The 18,659-nt window shown below is 36.4% G+C and overlaps 1 protein-coding gene across 9 annotated transcripts in view; it reads left to right on the top strand.

The window, feature by feature from the left end:
• LOC142343189 (innexin unc-9-like) overlaps positions 1-18,659 on the top strand; it is a 103,688-nt gene that overhangs the window by 62,421 nt on the left and 22,608 nt on the right. For all 9 annotated transcript variants that reach the window (XM_075394910.1, XM_075394907.1, XM_075394913.1 and 6 more), the window contains one exon: positions 433-1,207. In XM_075394910.1, coding sequence (XP_075251025.1) covers positions 433-1,207 — 775 coding nt within the window. The remainder of the gene's footprint in view (positions 1-432; positions 1,208-18,659) is intronic.

The raw sequence follows: 18,659 nt of genomic DNA, 5'->3' as shown, positions 1-18,659 counted from the left end.
AGTGGAATTCGAAATTAAGCTTTGCCCGCTAATTTTTCATCATTTTTTAAAATTTTGCATGCAGTACTGCGGGGTTCGCCTAGCACACTTAAAACAAATTGTAAAATATATTGAGTACTATTTTAAACGTCGATAAACTAACTGTATTTTATAATGATTGTCCCGGGTCGAGGTCCCATACTTATGTCTATACCACTGATTGCCTGAAGTTACTATATCCTGACCTTTTTATATAAATTGTCGCGAAAGAATTATGTTTCTTAAGGATTGTCTGAACATGTATTTGGGTTGTCTATGGACGTAAATGTTTGCTTGTATGGGTTTCCTTATGTTGGGTGGGTTCTCTGGGCATAAATCAGCGATCTTGACCCTGGGTGTTAGGACAAAATAAATGCCTGCAACTTGCTAAATACATGTTGTTTACTGTTCAAGGTATCTGGGCAGTCAACGCGAGTACAGACGCGGATGTTGGCCCAAATGTAAACAAATGGTATGTGTCACTTGTAACAGACGCAACGGGACGTACCTTGGCCTATTCTACCTATTCTCCAAATTCATTTACATCTTCAATGGAGTCGCACAGCTAATCGCCCTGAACGAATTCCTGGGCAACCGCTATTCCTTGTATGGCCTCGCTGCTTTGATCGACTTCCTAAACGGGGTTTCGTGGCAAACGTCTCGCCGATTCCCCCGAATTACGATGTGCGATTTCAGCATTCGTGTTATGGGCCATAACGTCCACGACTACACAGTCCAGTGTGTTCTGCCTGTTAATTTATTCAACGAAATGATATTTTTCTTCGTCTGGTGGTGGTTGGTTATCATCACAATTTGTACATGTATTAACTTCGTTGAATGGGCTTTCAAGTTGGTATTCGCAGTTGACAGAATTTTGTATGTTAAAAAGCACCTTAAATTTATGGACCGCTACGACAGATCCGAACATCGGAAGCTCCTCGCGATGTTTGTCAACCATTACCTGAAACCCGACGGAGTCTTCATTATTCGTCTACTTGCTAAGAATACGAATACTCTGATGACGTCAGAGCTGGTCGCCCAGCTTTGGGATAACTACAAAGAGAAACACACAGAGAGATTGCCCGAGTTAAGGAAGAATTCTTTGAACCCGTCCGCTGACAGTACGTGTTCAAGGAAGCACCTGAACAACATTCACCATCCCACGAATATTCAGCCCTTTCATATAGAAGTAAGTGAGCATCAATTCTATTATTTCAATATTTATCTAATATTACCTCTATGATTCCGGCATTTCTATCGTGCAAGATAAGATTAGACAGAATTTATCGTGTAAAATCTAATAAGTTTGGATTTTTATCGTACAAGATCTGGTAAATTTGAATATCTTTCGAGCAAGAACTGACAAGTTTTTGTATCATGTAAGACCTGATACAATGTCTGCCAAAAGTCTTAGTCAGGTAATGACTTATCCAATAGTTGCTGGCTGATAAAGACAACTATGTCAATGGGTTAGCTATCTTTGGTTTTTCATCGCTAGTTTTCACGTTTTGTTTATCTTAATACAATGCAAAAGTGACTCACACTTTCAAACCGTGTGGTATAATTGGCGGAGCCGTACAGAAAATTTTTCCATTGTGGGAATGTGGCCATGAAATTTCTTTCTATACCACTGTATTCTTTTGTTGAAAATAAGAGCCACATTTAAAATCAAACTGGATAACTTTTAAGTTCAAATTTGTGATTCAACACTTTTGAAAATAACGGTTTCCAATTCACATTTTGAGAGTCTTCAGCGTAACTGAGCGATCGAAGTCATTGGCCACTTTCTTTGGAAAGAAATCTTTTGGCGCTTGTAATGAAAAATTGTTCAGCGTTTTTTGAGTTTTTCAAACGCCTACGAGAAAAAAAACTGCAAAAAGTTTGAGATTTATTTCACTTGAAAAAGCGAAAATCCCGGTACAAAAACTACATCATAGCTTTATGACAATATTTGCTTCAAATCATTTGTTTTAAAACATATCTCTAGTCTAATCATTTGTTAATTTGTTAAAAGAGCACGCCTAAGTTTCACGTTGTTGGACAAAAGAGTCAAGTTTTTGTTGCAATTTTGGCGGTTTTTGAATCATCTTGAAAGTTGCAATAACATTGGCAACATGCTGCAAGGGAACAAAGGGGGGCATCAAGGGTTTTCGGAGGCATCAATTGATTGAAGTCTTTTGTCATCTTCTTTGAAATTGGCTCTGAAACTGTAGGCTGAAATGTTGTCAATATGGTCAGTACATCAATTTGTGGGAAAGGGGTAACTCACGTTGCCTAAAAACGGAGCGAGAAAAATCGGAAAAAAAACTACGGAGAAAATACGCGTCCGAGACCGGAAACGGGACGAACGAACGTGCCGTAAGCCGTTTTTACCTTTACGACTCGTGTTTCTCCATCTCGTCCTGGCGTTGTCTCCATGACTTTTCCCAGTGGCCAAATGCCTCTTGGTGTTTGGTCTTTCAACACCCAAACAACGTCGTCCACTTTGAGAGGTCTATCGTTGCTGTTTGACCATTTCGACCGTCGGCTAAGCGTTGGCAGATACTCTTTCACCAAGCGTCGCCATATATGGTTCATCAGCTTCTGCGTGTTCTTCCATGTCTTCAAGCTTGCAGGTTGCTGGTCTCCAAATTGTCCTGGTGGCAAGCTATCGAAGAGACGCTGGATAAGAAAGTGGTTTGGAATCAAAGTTTCCTCGTTGTCAGGCTGCTCAGCAACGTTAGTCAGTGGTCTGGAGTTGAGGACTGATTCTGTTTCCACCATAATTGTTAGGAAAGTGTCAAAAGAGAGTCTTCTGGATCCTAGAATGAGGAGGAGCGTTCTTTTGGCGCTCTGGATCAAACGCTCCCAGACACCGCCAAAATGAGGGCCGTATGGGGGATTGAATTTCCACGTTGTACTGGCTACTGCTAAAGCTTTGTTGATTCTGTCATTGTCCAAGGCTTTAACAATTTTCTTCAGCTCTTCAGAAGCGCCAAGTTTTCATGTTGTCGCTGTAGAGAAGTTGGGGCTGGCATCGACGACTGCAAAATCTTCTGAAGGCTTTGAGAAACGTATATGTATTGAGGTCTGGACACGTTTCTAAGTGAACTGCTCGCGTCACCATGCATGTAAATATTAGACCATAATGTTTTTCTAAAATGCCTTTGGAATCTTCGATGTAGAAGGGTCCAAAGAAATCTACAGCAGAATTAGCAAAGGGGAACTGTGTTTTTGCTGTTGGAAAACGAAAACTAGGTAATGGTGCCATAATTGGTTGAATGTTTTTCGTGTCAAAGCGTCGACATAAGAAACAATGAAACCGTACGCTTGCTAACGCTTTCCGAAGGCCAATCACATGGCAACGTTGTTGAATGAATGCTTTTGTTGGTTTTGTGGACTGGTGAATACATATTTGATGGGCATGTTCCAAGTACAAACGAACAATTTTGTCCTTGGCGTGCAAAATTATTGGACGTTTTGCAAAATCCAGTTGTGTTGGTGCATACTACAATCAACCACAAGATCTGAGTAATCCGTCCTCATACAACAGCGGATTTAAGCATCGTTTTTTGCACTTAGAATCTAGTTTGATTCCACGTTGTACAGAATTAACGGTCGAATGGAAAAAACTGTCCTGAGATAATTTCAGGAGATAATTTCTTGATAATTGAATGTCTTCAGTTGTGTATTGGTGATTGTTCGTTCGCATTTTCTTTGCACGATTAATTAGGTTGAAAACTGTTGCAACTGTCAGAAGAAGTTTGTTCCATGTTGATAATTTTTTCGGATCGACTATAGGTTTAATTGTCTTAGGACTTCTCGTGACTGCCGCACATGTTGAACGTGGTTTGTTTATCTCATTCCAGGTCGACTCGCTTTGGCAAAGACATTGGGGTGGTTCTAACCACTTCTGCTGAATTTCGTTTGTCTCAAGACCACGAGTTCCGTGATCGGCGGGATTGAGATAAGTTGAGATGTGATGACATTGCTGGGGTGAACAACTTTTATGAATTTCTTGCAATCTGTTTGAAACAAAAACGTTTTGCTTCTTATTTGAGGCTATCCAGTCCAAAAATACTTGACTGTCGGACCAGAGAAAAATTTGGTCGAATGTCAGTGTCATTTCTCTTTGGATCAGTTGTAGAAGGCGCACTCCTATAACAGCGGCTTCTAGTTCCATTTTTGACACACTATTCTGTTTAATGGGAGCAACTTTGCATTTTCCCATGAGAAAACATGCTTGTGGCGGAGTGGTTTGACTATTGGTTGTACGGAGGTAAGCAACGGCTGCCATAGCTGCCATTGAGGCATCCACAAATATTTGAAGTTGGCTGCTTGTGATTTTACTGAAATTGTGAACAGTTCTTGGTATTCGGATTTCGGGCATGGCAAAGTAGCTGTTTAGAACTTTCTGGAGGTCATGGTGTAGTTCATGTGGTATCAATTCATCCCATTTTCTTCCAAGTTTCCAAATCTGCTGCAAAACCATTTTGATTCTAATTTTCAGGGGAGACAACAGACCGAAGGGATCGAAGATTGAAGATACCAAACTGAATATTTTCCTTTGTGTGTACACTGTTGCATCTTTAGGAAATTGTTGTAGGGGAAAGATGACAAAATCGTCAGTTGTTATGTTTCATTTTTGACCAAGGACTCTTATGATCTCTTTTGTTTCGTCTTTGTCGTTGGAAGAGATTTCAGCGAGTACATCTGGTTCGTTCGAAACAAATTTTGTCAACCTGAAGCCACCATTTTTCAGGCATCTTGTTGTCTGTGATATGACTTCTTTGGCTTCTGAAATTGTTGGCAGGGACTGGATGTAGTCATCCATATAAAAGTGGTGTTTAATAGCGTTCAAGGCGGCTGGAAATTCACTTTTGTTGTCTTCTGCACATTTATTGAGCACATAAATTGCGCAAAATGGTGAACATGTTGCGCCAAAGATTAATCTAGTGAATTGGAATTGTCGAATGGAGTTGTCTATCATCCAAAGGAAACGAAGAGCAGACTGGTCTTCTTGTCTTACGGCAATCTGCATAAACATTCCTTCGATGTCTGACAAAACAGCAACCGGGTGTTCTCTGAATCTCAACAGCACTCCAACTAAGTTATTTAGCAAATCAGGACCAGTTAGAAGATTTGAGTTCAGTGATTCACCGCGGAATTTTGATGCTGCGTTGGCAACTCTTCTCCCTTTTCCGGGTTTGTTTGGATTAATGACTGGATGATGAGGTAAGTACCATATTGACTCTGGGGGTGGTGCTTGCATTTCGACTGGCTTGACAAAATTTTTATCCAAGTCTGTTTGGAGTGTCTAGTTGTACTTCTGATTGAGACCGGGATCATTTTGTAGTCGTTTTTGTAGACTTTTTAGTTGACTGACTGCTGAGAAACAGTTATTCTGGAGTTTCTGTACAGGTTTCCAAGGAAGGCCAGTCTGATATCTTTCACCGTTGTGACAGATTGAGTTTTCCATTGTTTGCACTGCTAATTGGTCTAGTGAGCTGTCTTCATTCTGTTCGGGTAATGTACCTTCAGCTTCTATTCTCTAGAATCTTTGAACCAATTCTTCCAATGGTTCTTCTTCGATGTCTTTCCGGCAGACATGGTAAATGAATGGTTGGCGAGGGGGCTTGTTTGAGTTCATTGTTTTAGGAGTTAGCTCGTACTCTCCAGCGAGAGTCCAACCAAGCTTTGTTTTTACGCCGAATGGACGCTTTTTGCTACCTTGGATTACGTCGACTGGATATGTGAAGGCAAACGTATTGACACCAAGAAGGGCGCCTATTGCACCGTTGGCTATGTCAGGGAAATAAATGTGACTAAGTTCCTTGAAGGTGTCGCATAATTAATTGAGTTCAAGAACGTTAGCGTGTGATACATTGAGACATGGCGTGCTATGGGCTCTTGCAATGCTGAAGTGTTGATTGATTTTGTCATAAGGCGTTACTGTCACTGTTTCAATAATTTTGGACAGTGGTATTTCATGTTCAGTGTTTAGGTACTGCAGAGTTGTTGATGCTTGTGCTTCGTAGGGAAGCTCAAGAAAGCTAGTAACATTATCCAGCAGGAAGGTGAACTGGCTTCCGGGGTCAATCAAGGCGTAGGTATCAAACACTTTACTTCCTTTTACAAATGAAACTGGTATTATTTGTAGTTGTTCATACCATTCAGGAAGAGGAATTGTATTTCTGTTGATACTGAAGTTTTGGGTCGGATTCGAAGCACTCAAACGGGCGCGTTCAATATTTTGTTGCTGTGATTGTCTTTTACCAGAAAACGATTGACCGTGTCTGGTCTGCTGGCTCTTTGTACTGCTGACAATGTCAGTACTTTTGTTTCGATTTTTTTGTTGAAAGGATGGCTGTGTTTGGGGGCTTGCTGGATTTTGTGTCGGCTGATTGGGATTGCTTGTTGAGAAGGCAGCGGTGGGCCGCTTAACTTGTTTCGAAGGATCATGCAAAGTTGTGTGGTGAAATCCTTTACATGTTTGGCATCGTTTTGTGGACGGACATGACTGCTTAAAATGTTTGTTGCTTAAACAGTTCGAGCAAAGATTGTTCTTGCTCACAATGACATACCTTTGGTCTGGCGCACATTTCTGGACTTCCTTTGCATTTCTCGCAAGACCTGTTTGACTGATCAGCATCTTTACGCGGAGAAAAGGGTGGTTGACCATGCTGGTTTGCAGGGCGACTTGAGTGCAATGAATTCGGTTTCCAATTGTTTTGTGACGTATTAGAAAATTGATTCATAGCATTGCTGTTCCTATTATCATTGTTGTTGTTAATTCTGCTAATGCTATTACTGTTGTGACCAAAAGTGTTCCAATTATTGAACGGCTTATGAACATTTTCTCTGTTGATTTTGTCGTATACTTGGGCCTGTACTTCAAGCCACTTCTGAAAATCAGAGACGGTTGGTTGATTTCCAATTGATGTTATTGTATACTCTGTCCATTTCATCAGATTATTATGCGGAATTTTTTCTTTTGCCTTTTTCATCAATGTTGAACTTTGCAAGTCGGCTTTGAAGCCCAAATATTCAAAAGCTTGCACTAATCGTTTGAGAAAAGAAGCAAAAGATACGAAACTCTGTTTGTTGTAGTCATTGTTCGGACTCCAGGCTTCCAGTTGATTGATGAAAGCATCCACAACAATGCTGGGATCTCCAAAATGATCCATGAGCTCTTTCAAAGCAATCGCGTAGTAAGCTGGGTCACACGAGTAGGCTTGAATTTTTTCTTTGGCTTTTCCTACGACCGAGTTCTGTAAGTATGTTATACGGTGTGTATCCGTATGGCTAGTATTATTGTGAACTAGGTTAAAAAAATTGTTTATCCACTCATGGTATTTCAGTGGGTTACCATTGAAACTTGATATTGTTATTGGTGGCAGTTTAATGGAATTTTTGTTTGTGGTTTGTAAATTAAAATTATTTTCAAACGGGATTTTTTCTGTTTGTAATTCAGTTCGTGGCTGAAACAGTTGCTTTCCGGAAAAAGACCAATTTGGAATCTGTTTCGAATTTCCCGAAATGTTTGGTTGGCTAATATGTTGAGTAAAGGGGGGAAGAATGGCTGTTTGGTAGTTTGTAAAGGGATTTTCCGGAGTAGGCGGACAATTAGGTGGCTGAGATGATGTACAGCAAACAAGGTTGGTACCTTGGTTGTTGAGTGTTGTATTGGAGGGGAAAACAATTCCATTGTTTGGTTCTCCCGTTCGATTTCCATTGCTAAAATGAACTCCAGTTGGGTAAAGTGGGTTCTGAAATTGTTGGGAAACGTTTGTTTGCGCTACTGTTGGTAACGATATTGCTGACGCCAATTTTCCGCTGTTCTGGTTTTCACTTATTGGAACAGCTGGAAATTGAGTGTTTGAAACAGTTTGAGCAGTTGCACTTTGATTGTTGTCAAAATGTAGGGGATTGTGACTACTGTCTTCGTAACAATACGGATTTGGCGTGGTCTCATTTGTCACTCTATTTGTTCCTTTTTCTGAATGAAATTGACGCTGAAGCATTTGCTCATTCAAATTGCATGAACTTGATGTTTGGTATGTATTGGTTTTGTTAACTGAGCAGTTATGTTGAAGTGAGTTTTGCAAATCTAATGCAAGACGTTGTATGCTTTTATCTTCTCTTTTGTTATTTAAGAGAACAGAAGACTTTTCTTTTGGGCTAACTGTGGCATTTGCTGGTTGATTAATTGGCATTTCGGGCAATGTGATCAGCTTTGAACTAGAGAACTGGTTCAATTCTCCAATTGACAAGTGAATTATTTCCGGCTGGTTATCAATAGATTCAACAGGAAATAAGACTGCAATTTGATTCATTAGAACGGAGGGCTGTTGAATTGAAGCAAACTGGTTGAAATTGTTCTCTTGCTCTCTGAGAACAACTTTGTGTTCGGGGGATTGTGGATTACTCAAGACAAATCTGTCCTGAATGTTTGCTCTGGATAATAGGGTTGATGCTGGTGTTGGGGCTGCTAACAACGACATTGATTGATTTATGTGTTCAGCCGTCGTAAAATTTTTTTAATGGTTCTTCAGCCAATTCTCTAGTATCCTGCGCAAATTGGCTGTTGCTCTGAAGGAATTTGGAGAGAAGGTTGGGTTTATTTTTTCCTTGCGGAAGGAAAATCGATGGTTTCGCCGGTCTTGGGGGCACTGGAGGGGAGACATCGCTGGCAGGGTTCTTTACTGTCATGTTGTTTTGCTCTGAGTTTTGGGAAACCGGTGTCAATCGATGCAACTCGAGTTGTCTTCTTGAGGGCTGTGAGATGCAGCTGATGTCATCGCGCACTCGAGTTGATGATTGACTCAATTGACCATCATCGTCGAGACTGTTGACTTCTAGTTCCAACTTTTCTAGACGAGAGATCAAGTTCGATTGACGTTTCATGACTGAATTTATGCTACTGGAGCTTACTTTTTCCATCATGATGCTGTCAAGGTTTGTCTTCAGCTCTTCAACGCTCTCCTTGATTTTGTTGATCAACAAAGAAAGTGTGCGGAAGCTTTTTCTCTGCTGAACGGATGTCTGTAAGAGATCAAGCTAATTTTTCATGTTGAGCTCAGTCATTTTGAACTTGTTCAATGCGTATTGTAACTTCTGGCTGTTTTCTTTTGTCATCTTGATGAAACGGCTGTAGTCAACTCGTAATGGTTCTGTCGTATTTAAAGTAAAGGTAAAGAACGGCTCGAAATTTACGGAGCGACGACTTTTTTGGTAAATTAAAAACCTCTTAATTTTATGTAGGCTAATCAGACTAGCTCTTTTCTCAACGCAACTTTTCACAAAAACAGGAATCCTAAAGGTGTTTTTTTTTGTGCTAAATCTAGCTAAAAATTTGCTTAAAAAAAGGAAAAACTAAGCGTTCGCGCGTGTGTACCATTGATTTGTTGAACAGGACCAAATAATTGCTTTCAATTTTTTTTACATATATGACTTCGCAACGATTCTCCTGTAAATTTTAGTTCTCCTTTAATCACAATCAAAGTACCAGAAAAAATTTTACTGAAGTGTTTTCTTTTTTTTTGTGTGTGGAGTTTTGGGAACAAACAAAATCTGAAAGCAAACAAACTAAATCTATATTGATACTTCTTCAAAATAAGTTAACTTTTTTAGAATTTAAAATGCGGTGCGACCAGGTAACGTGAGCTACAGACAAGCAGAGAAAACAGGTTGCTTAAAAGCTGGGTCTACTTTGAAGCTCTTTTCCAAGAAATTCTGTTTTGCGATTGTTATGAAGTTAAGGACAACTGCTACCATTAAACTGCTTGTATTTGTTTCTGGATATTATCTGCCACCTATGTATTGCTAATCTTTACTTTGGTGACTACTGCGACCCAACGGAAACACACTCCTCTTCAGTTGGTGACTACTGAGACCAAAGGGGGAAAAGGGACATCTTTCGGCAACTTCTGAGACCGCGGACAAAAAAGAAGAGATGTTTTCCAACTTAAAGGGACTATATGCGTGAATGAATTTGAGTGGGGAATTATTCGAGAGCTTTTGATTTACTTCTTTTTGAGAAAAAGGAAAATAGATCTTATCTTCTCTTTTTATTTCTCTTGAGAAGGTATTTTCAGTGTATACTACTCAATTAACTAGATGCGCGGCTAGTAGTATGCAAAAGGAAAATAAAATAAGTGTAGATGTCGGGTTTTCTTAGGAAAGCATACTACCCCAGTAACTAAGCTCGCGGCTAGTAGTATGCAATTAAGATCAAAGAAAACACAAACCTCTTTGAAGGTTTTTTTTGTCAGAAGCTTTTCAGTATTTTTCTGTCTGATCTCTTCGGTTTTGCAGAATGGTTATATAGTTTTTCAGCTTGTTTTGTAATGAACTGCGGAGGTATATAAAATAGCTCTTTTTTTGAAAATTGATTGATTTTTTCTTTAATAAGAAAAAAAACGTTAGAAAAAACGTTTTTTAAATTTTATATAACAGAGAAACAATTTTGCCACTTTTCTGTTGCTTCTTTGCAGTTTTGCGAGGGGATGAAATATATTTTCAGATTGTTTTCCAACAAGCAGAAGGAGCTATTTCGAACGCTTTCTTGTTATCTACTGAAAATTTCCAATAAACATTTGAAAAATGTTTTTTGAGTTTTTTAAGTAAAATGAGCAAATTTGCAAATTTCAAGTTGCCACTTTATAAGTTGGTATATTCAATCAACTGATTTTGAAGCTTGTTTTCCAACAAAAGAAGGGGGGCTAATCAATGGGTTTCAGTGGAACTATTAAATGTTTTATTCAAAACGTTAGGAAAACGTTTTTTGAATTTTTTGATTCAAAGAAGCAATTTTTGTCAAAATTGAGTTGCTTCTTTACAAAATTGTGAAATCGATAAACTGATTTTGAAGCTTTTTTTCCAACAAACCCAGGGGGCTAATCAATGGGTTTTTTGGATTTATTAAAAGGTTTTCCCTAAAACGTTAGAAAAACGTTTTTTGATTTTTTGCAGTCAAGGAAGCAAATTTTGTCAGAATTCAGTTGCTTCTTTACAAAAACGCAAAATTGATAAAATGATTTTGAAGCTTCTTTTCCAACGAACCCAAGGGGGGCTAATCAATGGGTTTTTTGCTTTTAATAAAAAGTTTTCATTAAGACGTTAGAAAAACGTTTTTTTGATTTTTGATGCTCAAAAAAGCACTTTTGCGACTTTCTCATTTTCGAGAAAAAATTTTTTATAAGGTGTTCAACCAAAATAAAGTTGATTTTAAGTCCAACTGAAGTGTTCTATTCAAATAAAAATTTTACTTTCATTTAGATTTTTTGCGACAAATTGAGAAAATTGTTTTTGAGTTTTTCCGTTGCAAAAAACGCTATATCGTTTTTTCGGGCAATTTGTGTTTTTTTCGTTAATTGCTGACTTGCAGTTGCTCACGGCTATTTCTTTCATAAACCATCAACCAAAAGCTCGTTGGGGGACAATTTTTGTGTGTTTGAGATTTTTTGTCGCAAAAAAAATCACGTTTTTTTTGGATACGTCTAACTGGGGAAAGGACTTCTGAGGTGACGTCTGGAACCTCGGGGGATCATCTCTTGGTGACGTCTGTAACCAAAAAAATGTCAGGCCTTCTTGGTCGGGTGACGTCTGAAAGTCCTTGAAAAAAAAACTCTTCGTCTTTGGTTAGCTCGTCTGCAATAAGAAACTCTTCCTCTGTCGTAGTCTTGGATATTAGTCTTGGGGTGTGCTCATGCCCCCTCTTTGTTTCAAAAAAAAAATAATTTTAATTCAGAAGGTTTTTTGTCTTTATTATCAAGGCGGATGGTCGCCAAAATTATGTTTTAAAACATATCTCTAATCTAATCATTTGTTAATTTGTTAAAAGAGCACGTCAAAGTTTCACGTTGTTGGACAAAAGAGTCAAGTTTTTGTTGCAATTTTGGCGGTTTTTGAATCATCTTGAAAGTTGCAATAACATTGGCAACATCATTTTTCGCTCGTCTTTTCCATTCAAAAATTCTTATTTGGCAGAGAGTGAATTGAATCGAAATGTTCACAAAATTTTAGATCCTTTATACTTTTGATTCAGCAGTAGCATTGAGAAAAATTATCATTTTACTTATGGAAGAATCTTTGGATCTTTTCCGTTTGTGCCGCCCCCAATTTTATGGGTGCATATTATTTGCACACCCCAGACAAACGTGCCATATTTTTACATGATGATTTACCCAACAATTCAAATTGAAAATTTGTTTCAAGCACTACCAACAGATCTGTAATTTTAATGCCCCCCCCTCCCTTGATTGCTACTAAAAAAGAGCTTTGGTTTTTTTTGATTGCGCAAATGCAAATTTATTTAAATGTTTAGTTTTGCTTTTAAAAGAGAATTTTGTAAAAAGGTCATTTCTCAAAGAAAGTGAATTTTGTAACAGGTCATTTAACTATTAGCCGTAAAGCGCTGGCTGAGGCTATTGTTGACTTCTTCATAGTTTTTTTTTACAAACCAAAGTATTGAAAGTTTGTTGGTGTGTTGTCTTTTTTTTAGATCTGTTCACTACTCTTTCGACTTTTTCACGTCAGTGAGAAGTCAAATTAGAGTGGTAATTTTAGTAACGTCGGACTAGCAAAGGTAGTAAAAAAACAAGTACGTTTGATGTGTGATCTTTTCCCCAAGTACCTTCAAAGCGGAACGAGAAACTGGTATTCAAACAAATTCGAGTTTTTGAAAGTGATTTTTTTCATGCGCGGCAATTTGACAGCTGTTTTCAGTGTTTCTTCTCTTGAATGCTATTAATATGATACATATGTTTTCTAATGGCGTTTATTTGCAATTGGCTGAACCCATCAACGTGCAGCTAATTTTTTTTCATAATCTAAAGATTTTGGATTGTATTGGTGCGCTGTGATTTTTTTAAAGATGTTTTTACACATTTTTCAATGAATTGGATCTTTTAAAACTTGATGAAAAAGTAAAGCCCCGCGGGCATTGAGTTTCATTACAAGTCCAAAAGAGACTTTTGTAGTCTTCAAGTGCTAGGAAAGATGCAGCTGTTGGGCTGGCTTTATTTTAAGGTTAAAAGTTTCTTTTTAGGATCTTTTGAGCTCAAAATGGTACAATTTTTCGTGCTTTTTTTTGTAATTTTTTAAGCTTTTTGTTTTATTAATCTTAGAATGGGGTTCTTAAAAATTGACAACAATTTTTTGCGAGACAAAATTACTGGTTATGACCACTTTATGAGCTATATGTTTTGGTACTACAAGCACAAACATGCAAAATGATTTTAGATTCTGACAATTATTGTCATTTTTTGAGTTCTTTCAGCCTCAGGGGCCAGGAAATCTCCTTAGGTTTGATAATAAGCCCTAATTTACTGCAAAACTTCTACTAACTATGGAATGGTTTTCAACACTTTAATATTTCTAAATCTAGCATTTTTTCATTAATAACCTGCAATTTTTTTTCAATTATTCCTAAAATTTTTGATAATTTTTGATTTTTGTCCAGCCTCAAGGGCCAGCAAACCGATTCCACAGTCTGATATACAATTACTGCATGGATGTTCATGTCACTGGAAATGTGTCCAACACTTTAACCCTTCTACTTTTAGAAAATTTTTTCATAAAATTCCCATTTTTTTTTCAAGTTTTTTCAAAACGTTTGTTTTTATTCAGTTTTTTTTGCCTCAGTTGCCAGGCAGCCTCCTGCAGGGTTTGACAGTTTGTTATCACTTAGTTACCATGGACAATTGAATGGTTTCAACATTTTAATAGGACGAAATTCCTTTTTTTGATAAAATTTAAAATTTTTTCTTAAAGTTATTGATTTTTACCTAGCTTATTGATCTTTATGAACCAATGAACTTTTTAAGGGTTGGATTTGGGTTACTGGATATCCCCTAGAGACACAAAAAAGTTTCTTAACATATTTTTATCACAATTGTCAGAAATTTGCATTAAAATTTGCAATTGATTTCAATTTTTTTAAAATTTTTCTGTCATTTTCTGAGTTATTCGATCTTCAAGGGCCAATAATATTTTTCAGGTCCTGCGGATATAATACTGGACTGATTTCAGATGAAAATATTGGTTTTGGACATATTTTTGAAATGGCGTAGTTAAAGGGACCAAAATTTGCGTTCGGGGTAGAATCATCAAGAGTTTCAGCAATGAGCACATTTTTGCTTGGCTTGTTTGATTGTTTTAGAAACTCAACTTTCCGGAATGATTTTGTTTGTGTTTTGGCAGGCGTTGTTCACTTGAATTTCCGTTGAGGTAGAGAACTACTTAGTTTTTCATACAATTCTATAGATTGTATTTCAGGACTGGTCCTGATATGTTTTTACTTTCATACTGTTTGTTGTCACATAATAATATCGAAACTTTGTTTTCGCCCAACTTTTAAACTTTTCTGTTTTATTTTATCACCTATTGTCATTAAGTACAGCATCATTAGTAAGCAATAAAGCATAAAAGAACTTTATTAGATTTTTTAAAATTAAACATGATGGATAGTTGTTTTCATGCCTTATACATTATTAGTTCTCAAAATATTAAATAGACTTTTTTTAGCTTTGAGAGTACTTTTCGTTTTTTTGCTTATCAATAAATTTAATTGGGTAAAGGTCTCATAGGTTGGTTGCTACTATAAACGATTTCAATCGATTGAATTGTTTCAGTTCAAAGCTAACTATCTCTTTGACTTTGACTTTCGTTGTTTTCAAGAAACATTATCAATTTTTTTGGTTCTGCTAGACTTTATTGCTCAATCTGTTGTCTTTGCTCGTAGTATCTTCAATGAAAAGTTTAATGACACGTAATTTTAATCAAAATTTGGCTCCCACTTTCAGTCAAAACTTTTTCTGTTACAATTTGTCTTTGAAATGTTTGTGAATTTACCTTATTGAGACTTACCTTCATTCATAGTTTTTTTGTCCTTTTATCAACCATTAGATCTGCCAAGTGGTATCTTGTGACAATTTGTTTTATTGTTGTGGTTAGGGTTTTTGACATTTAGTTATGTGGTTTTCTTACTTTGACGCCATTGACTACCACAAGTACTTTTCGCAATGTCGTTTTTTCCACACTTCTTCAGTTTTTGCCTCTTTTTTCATTTATATGTCATTGATTACCATAAAGATGCATTATGTACTAATTCTTAGGTTGCATAGAGTCAAATTTTTCATAAATTGTTGTTAATTGTTGGGATTCATGAAACATTATATCTTGGAAAAGTAAATTTTTTATTTGCTTTTACTTTTTTTGTTCTTTTGCGCATTTTGAGGTTCGGCGCTCTGTTGACTGTCTTAGTTTGATTTCGCTATAAACTATTAAATTTTGGGTCATTAGTGAATTCATTTGAGGACTTGTCGTGCTATGTTTTTGTCCTAACATTTTGTCAACAGAACTTTTGTTACGACCACATGACGTCGCTATCACTTCAAATCTACTTGTTATTCAATCGTCCATAGTTCTTCAATTGAATTGCATGCTTGACGTCACGTTTTGTTCTCTAGGGAGCGAGTTTTTGTTCCTTTATGTGATTAAGCTTTTGGTCCTGAAAAATTATTTTTCTCTCTCTCAAATTGACTTCTCTTTACCTTAATTCAGAGAGTTCTTTGGTCTGTTTCTTTTTCGTCTAACTATTTTAATGGTCATCTTTTAATGGCCCTCTCTTTTTCTTTTCTGATCATCTCTTTGAAACTGCAGATCTACAAAGCTATTTTGGCTTTTTTCTGGCAATGGGCTAACTATGTTTGAAATTTCAAAATCAATCTTTGATTTTTATTACGACATGTGCAAGATTATCGTTTTAACTGAATTTGAAAATGATCCGAAACAAAGTTCAAATCTTTGCAAAAAAATTTATTTTATCAAGATAAGAAAAAGGAAAACAGTCAGTCAACAATTAATTTGGTTCATTGTTCATTTATTTTTTGTAATTCTTTTCCTATTAATGTATGATTTGCAACAATGTGACCCCGTTTTTCTTTATAGTCAATTAATGCTAATTTATGATCGAATCACTTACAGCATTTCAATTAGTATAACCAACTATGGTAACAGTGCAACATTTTAAAATTAAGAATCAAAGAGGTTTTTGCATAGTTGATATTGTTTGTTCAGTTGATATTGTTCGGCACATTTTGAAAAGTAATTTTTAAAACCAATTTGGAGTGGTCGCTTAGAGTTATATTTTATGTGGTGCAATATCTTCTGGTAGCTTCATTATCCTACTTTCAAGCCTTATGAGCTTCAGTTTTCAATTTTTAAATTCATTAAGAGTTTTCCAGAACACTCCTTGACAACATTTTTAGAAACTAAAAAAACATAAAGGGTGATTAGCGGACAAAACGGACAGCAGTGATAAACTGCAAAAAATGACACCAAAATTTTTCATAGCTGATTTCTAGGCTGCTCTTTCTCTCCCTCTCCCTCTTCCTCTCTCTCTCTCTCTCTCTCTCTCTCTCTCTCTCTCTCTCTCTCTCTCTCTCTCTCTCTCTCTCTCTCTCTCTCTCTCTCTCTCTCTCTTGCTCGCTCTCTCTCTCTCTCTCTCTCTCTCTCTCTCTCTCTCTCTCTCTCTCTCTCTCTTTCTTTCTCCCTCTCTCTCTCTCTCCCTCCGTTAGTTTACAAAATTAGAGCAAATTTAATTTTTAAGTAAAAGTTTTTATTTAGCTTTTTCGTTGTTTTTTGAGTCATTTTTGTCTGATCTTTATTGTTTGTCTGTGTCCTGATTTGAAATTCAACAAAAGATTGGTGATGTCTTTGAAAATATAAGTTATTTATGATTAAAAATATCAGAAGGTTATTGGCTCGAAATCTCCTTTCATAGAGAAACAACCGACGTAACACTCAGAAATTAGTAGAAAATTCGAAGATATAATTCTAAAAAATTACTGTTTTTTTGCGATAAAAACAACGAATATTGATAACTCTCACTATTATAAGAAATATTAAAAGTATTGTCAGGCAATACAGACCAGGAAATAAAGTTGTTTTTTTCCGATAATTCTCATCTACGGTAATTGATTGTGCTTACTGCATGTTTCATATTGAAAAGTTTGCATTCTTTTCTCAGGAAAATTTTCCAGCAAAGATTTTAAATTGGTCTCTTGATTCATTGATCTTGGAAAAGATCTTAATTTCATGTGTAGTCGTTTTAAGGATAATAATTAACTGGAACATGATTAATTTTTCCAGGTCTTGTGAGTTGACTGTTTGCTTTATCTTACACCATGATTGCATTTTCAGTTAGCATGCATCAATTAACCTCGACTAAAAAGTTGCAGAAAATTTAAGAGATTACAAAATTGCTCTAGTGTTTGGAATCTTAATGCACAATTTGCGCAGGCAAGTCGTAATTCTCGTACATTTTTTAAAAAAAATTGACATTATTTTTATGTTTTTTTGCACATTAAAAAATCAGCTTTCATTTGTTAAAAGTGGTCTTGAAAAATTCCTATTTTTCGTCAGGTTTCATTAATATTGTAAAATACATTCATAAATTCCTTCAACGCCGCTGGACTAAGATTTGAATTTTAAGAAAATGTTCATTGAAATCTTATTTCTTAATTTATTTCAAAGCATGAAGAGCATTTGCAGTGAAGTAAAACAAACTTATTTTCAGAGATGTTCACCTGGAATATCCATGTTAAGTAAAAATAGAACGTTCGATTGCTCTCAAACAAGGTTTGTAGCAATAATAATTGTCCTGTTGTCTTCTATATGCAACATTTGCTTAACCAATTTTTTGCCTGACTGCATTTTTGTCCTCAAAAACGGGATGAACAGGTAGCGCCCAGAGATCATTAACTTCTCTTAGAGCCTGTCGCCATACTAGACTCTAAGTATCCGATCAACTGAAACTGTTTTGGAGACACACATTCTTGTTGTGAAGTGCTGCTCTTAGAGTTTTCTACACGATGCATTTCTAATACAACCTTTTCCAGCAAATTTTTGTTTATTGTACATAAATATACAGCAGCAAAAAGCCAGAAAAGTAAAGAAAGAACAGCCGTTTAGATTTTTTTACAAGAAGAGACTTCAAAAAAATTCGCTACAGCATACTTTGCGATACAGAAAAATGCTCATTAAATGACAGCCAAATGGTAGACAAAACAAAAGAAACTATGGCTCCACTAAATATCGCGCAACGGAAACACCCATCATGAAAATACGTTCACGAATATCACCACTTGTTTAATGAAGCCATCAAAAAGTTAACATATCCAAATTTGGACACAAACTTTTGACTAAATTTGAGACTGTGTTAATAACTTTATGGTCAATTTTCTGTTCAATTCTTTTTGTTATTGTGGCAGTTTCATAATTTACACCTCATTACACTGAATTAAACATTTTTTCCACTGCGCCTTTCTCATTGCTCTTCATTTTGAAAAAGAACAGTGAGAAGATAATTGCGGTAATCGATAGATTAGTGGAAAGCAATTGCAATCCAATGTTCATGTGTGGAGAGTCACTGATTCAACAGAAACAATTCATAATGATACTTTATAGTATAAAATTTGGCATTGCTGCCAAGACTTTAAATCAACTCCAGTTTATTAGCTCATAGATGAATTAAATAGTTAGAGTACCACGAGTACCAAAAAAAACTTGAACATTGGATTGCAAGTGCTTTCCACTAAGCTATCGTTTACCGCAATTATCTTTTCACTGTTCTTTTTCAAAATGAAGAGCAATGA

This window comes from Convolutriloba macropyga, chromosome 7 (assembly GCF_964194025.1).
Source record: "Convolutriloba macropyga chromosome 7, txConMacr16.3, whole genome shotgun sequence".
Taxonomy (NCBI): Eukaryota; Metazoa; Xenacoelomorpha; order Acoela; family Convolutidae; genus Convolutriloba; species Convolutriloba macropyga.
This window is presented reverse-complemented; position numbering and strand designations above follow the sequence as displayed.